This window comes from Micropterus dolomieu, linkage group LG15 (genome assembly GCF_021292245.1).
Source record: "Micropterus dolomieu isolate WLL.071019.BEF.003 ecotype Adirondacks linkage group LG15, ASM2129224v1, whole genome shotgun sequence".
Taxonomy (NCBI): Eukaryota; Metazoa; Chordata; class Actinopteri; order Centrarchiformes; family Centrarchidae; genus Micropterus; species Micropterus dolomieu.
The window spans coordinates 6,974,250-6,977,860 of record NC_060164.1 but is presented as its reverse complement, the minus strand read 5'-3'; the positions used below and the strand labels follow the sequence as shown (position 1 = coordinate 6,977,860).

At 42.6% G+C, this 3,611-nt stretch overlaps 1 protein-coding gene across 1 annotated transcript in view; it reads left to right on the top strand.

Annotated features, from left to right (window-relative positions):
• lrrfip2 (leucine rich repeat (in FLII) interacting protein 2) overlaps positions 1-3,611 on the top strand; it is a 25,214-nt gene that overhangs the window by 15,119 nt on the left and 6,484 nt on the right. The window contains exons 16-19 of the mRNA XM_046071397.1: positions 26-199; positions 621-662; positions 2,501-2,632; positions 3,056-3,127. Coding sequence (XP_045927353.1) covers positions 26-199; positions 621-662; positions 2,501-2,632; positions 3,056-3,127 — 420 coding nt within the window. The remainder of the gene's footprint in view (positions 1-25; positions 200-620; positions 663-2,500; positions 2,633-3,055; positions 3,128-3,611) is intronic.

The following is a 3,611-nucleotide window of genomic DNA, read 5'->3' as shown; positions in this document are numbered from 1 at the left end:
ATTTTTTTTGGCCTTTATTATTCTTTATTTCTCTGCCTCTGTCTCTATCCTTGTCATTGTGTGTATGTGTGTGTGTTGCGAGCAGTCGTCTGACTTCTCGGACATTAGCGAGTCGGCTGCTGATTATTTCAGCCGCTCCAACCGAAGAGGCAGTATTGTGTCTGACCTTGATGATTTGAGCATTCCAGATCTGGACGCTGTAAGTGGATAAGCTAAGTTCACAACAGTGGGCTTGGAAGTGCAGTGCAACACCACTGATGAATTAATTATTTTATAACTGATGCATGAATAAAATTAACATTTGGTTTTCAAAACTCCCCACAGTCTGTTTTGTACTGACAGCTTTATAAATGAGAGAGATTTAGCTGCAGAGTGCAGCGGCATGGACTTCAGATGTCTTCTATAATGGAGTGGTGTGATTCACTTAGTGTTTCATTTGCTTGTTTGAATGTCGAACTCTATATCATCTGTGAACATGCAGCACTTATCCCAGACTCATATTAACTCCTGGACTAACTCCCTGATTTACAGATGAGGAAACGGCTCCAAGCATGACACAGGAAGCATGTTTTCAAAATAGTATGTATCTCATTTTATAATATTTCTTCTCTCTCTTTCAGCTGGATGAAAAGTGTGACAAGCAGTATTCAGATTTTAGTCGGGTGAGTGCACCATTGTTCAGCATATGACTTTATTCATTCAAAATCTTCTGTGGTGCCTGTGTTTGGAAAATCAGTAGCTACATATAGGGACCACTGAAGCAGATTTTCTCAAGAATATAACTACACACCAGGGCTGTGTGGAGACCACAGTAATGCTAGACAAGTTATTTTGTAGTCGAGCAAATTTATTTCTTGTTCAAACCTTGTGTTCACTGCAACATATTCACTCTTTTAATCACATAGTGAGTAAGAAAATGGAAATATGATGAATGAACAGTAATGCGTATAATACATTGTTTTCTATGCCATAGTAGGCAGCTGCCATGTAACCACAACACATCAGCCAAGAAACATTATGTGGCTTTTATGCATACATGCTTTGGAGATTGTGAGCCAGGAGGATTAGAACTGGGCAGGATCTGTGCAGAGAGACAGAAAGGCGCACAGATGCAAAAGATTACAAGACACTGGAGATATGATATTATAAATATATTTAATTGTCATCAGCACTATGTGATATGTAAATAAAGCACTAATGGGCTGATTTACTAACATCTCATAGAAAGGGTACTAAATTGCGTGTGCATTCTAAAATATTGCACATGCACCTGTTATGGGTGATTTACTAAGAATTGTTGCGTAGATGACTACAGGTGCAAACACAATGGAGGTGGCCGTATTTAAATGAGAATTTTGCGAGTTTTAATGGGTTCCACCATGGAGAGTTGGGAGGGAAAACAGCCACTGCGTAAAAACCTTGGTTTGTTTCGTTCAGTGCGTTAGTATGTGGAAATCGTATGTACCTGCCCATCCTTACTTGGAACAGCACTCCAGTATGCTGCAATGACCCAGATGTGAGGAAATGCCAGCAGATCGTGCTTCATCCAGCCAGAGAGAACAATCACCGACCGTCCGCAGCGTGCTCGGTCGCTCCGCGATCTCCTGTCCCTGGTTCTGTACGCCCCAACGCCCCATTCCCTCTTCGACACCTACAATGGGTTGTGTCGCTATTACGACCGGCACGCTGTGAACAGTTGGTGATCGTTCCCTCTGGCTGGATGAATGTTACGCATGATCCATGCACTACTGCAGCTGGGGGCTCTCTGCAGCGCCACGCAACTGTCTAAATTCTTCCATCTCACGGAGAAAAGAAGTCAGGTCGAAACCAAATTTGTTTTATTGCCATGAATGTTAATGCAACAGTATTGCTAAAGGAATATACAAAAACAAGAATTCAGTTCATATAGTTCATAGAAGATATAAAATAATTGTATTTCAATACATTGGATATATTAATATTAATAATAATATTATCTAATATTGTTCATTTCTCTACGTTTTCTTTCATTATGGTTGTGTCTCCTCCTCACAGCAATAACAGCAGCCATCTCTTGGAGGTTTGCACCTTCCTTTCAAACGTATTAAATACAGATGCTGTTGCACTCACATGAAATTGCGTTTAGGCTTGGTAGATCATGTGTAGTAAATAAATGTTTTTGCATGTTACCCTCCCATTACTTCACACAATAAAATTGAAACGCCCCAAATTGCATAATTATTAAGGCAAAAGTACTAAATGAACAACAGGTGCTATCTTGCACTTTTGAAAGACGTCATTCTGCGTGCACACCGTTAGTAGATCAGCTTACGTGTGAATTTGCTGGTGATATCAAGTGTGCACACATTTTTACTCATGCAAACCTTTAGTAAAACAGGCCCTAACATTGCACGGTGTAAAACATAATGTCACATGATGCTGTTAAAAAGAACATGTCAGAGTTGTGTTGCATTGTGCTGTGTTTTTCTGACTGGAGTTCTGTTGCACTTTGTGTTGTCAGCCCTCGTCCCGCTGTGCCACCCCAGGCCTCTCAGCAGCCACATTGGCATCGCTGGGTGGCACCTCGTCACGACGGGGCAGTGCAGACACAGGTAGCGCCTATGACCCCGACACCAGCCTGAGTGAACTTAGGGTAAGGTCTACTATACACGCAGTGTCACCTTTCTACACTGTACATCTGACTGAATAAACGGATGAACAATGCTAACATATGACACATTATTATAATTGAAATGCAAATCCACATGTTCTCTGTCTGAGCAGTTTATGTATACACCTGTTCCTTTTGCATATAAAGCTCCCAGAGCGTTTCCTCTGTTGTGCCCTACCTGCTGTTCTAAGTGTCTGCTTTTTTTCTTGATGTATGCACGGGAGGACTGGGTGCGACATGTGTCCTGTGAGGCTGTTCCTTGTATCTGGGTGAACTGGTCGTGTGAATGCCAGCTGGACTGGTTTTTAAGATGGCAGTGCGGGTGCTTTTGTATGTGTCCTTGATGCTCCCCACCCTCTCTGATGCCCCAGTTCACCCCAACCATTCCTTCCATCTGCTCTACAGGATATCTATGAACTAAAGGACCAGATTCAGGATGTAGAAGGGCGGTACATGCAGGGGCTTAAAGAGCTGAAGGTAGAGGGGCTTGAGCTCACAGCATGCCTTCTCTTGTTCTCTGGGAGCAGTATGGCGTCACTAACCCTCCTGCCTCCCCACATATACCCCCCTGTACCCCCTCCTGTAGCTCCTAACACCACAGCGGTGTCTTTGTGTGCTCCCAGTCTGAATTGCATAATGATCCTTCTTTTGCATGATCTTCCCTCACTTTCTGTTTTGATCCAACTCACTGGTTGTGGCTTGAAATGATGACACTCCAACTCAAGTTCTAAGTTAGTAAGAAGAAGAGTAAAAATGCTCCACCTGCTGACCGACAACAGTCATGCTTTCGATTTTAAGGCTCTTCTTCTTCTACACAGGCCTTCATTGCTAGTGTTTGATGGCCTTATGGCTGACTGACTTCTGCAGATTCATGTCCTCCTTGAAAGGACACTGTGTGTTTTTTATTGATAAGAGCAGTTTACTAACCAACCTGACTTCTTCTTGCTAGAGTTTGATACAG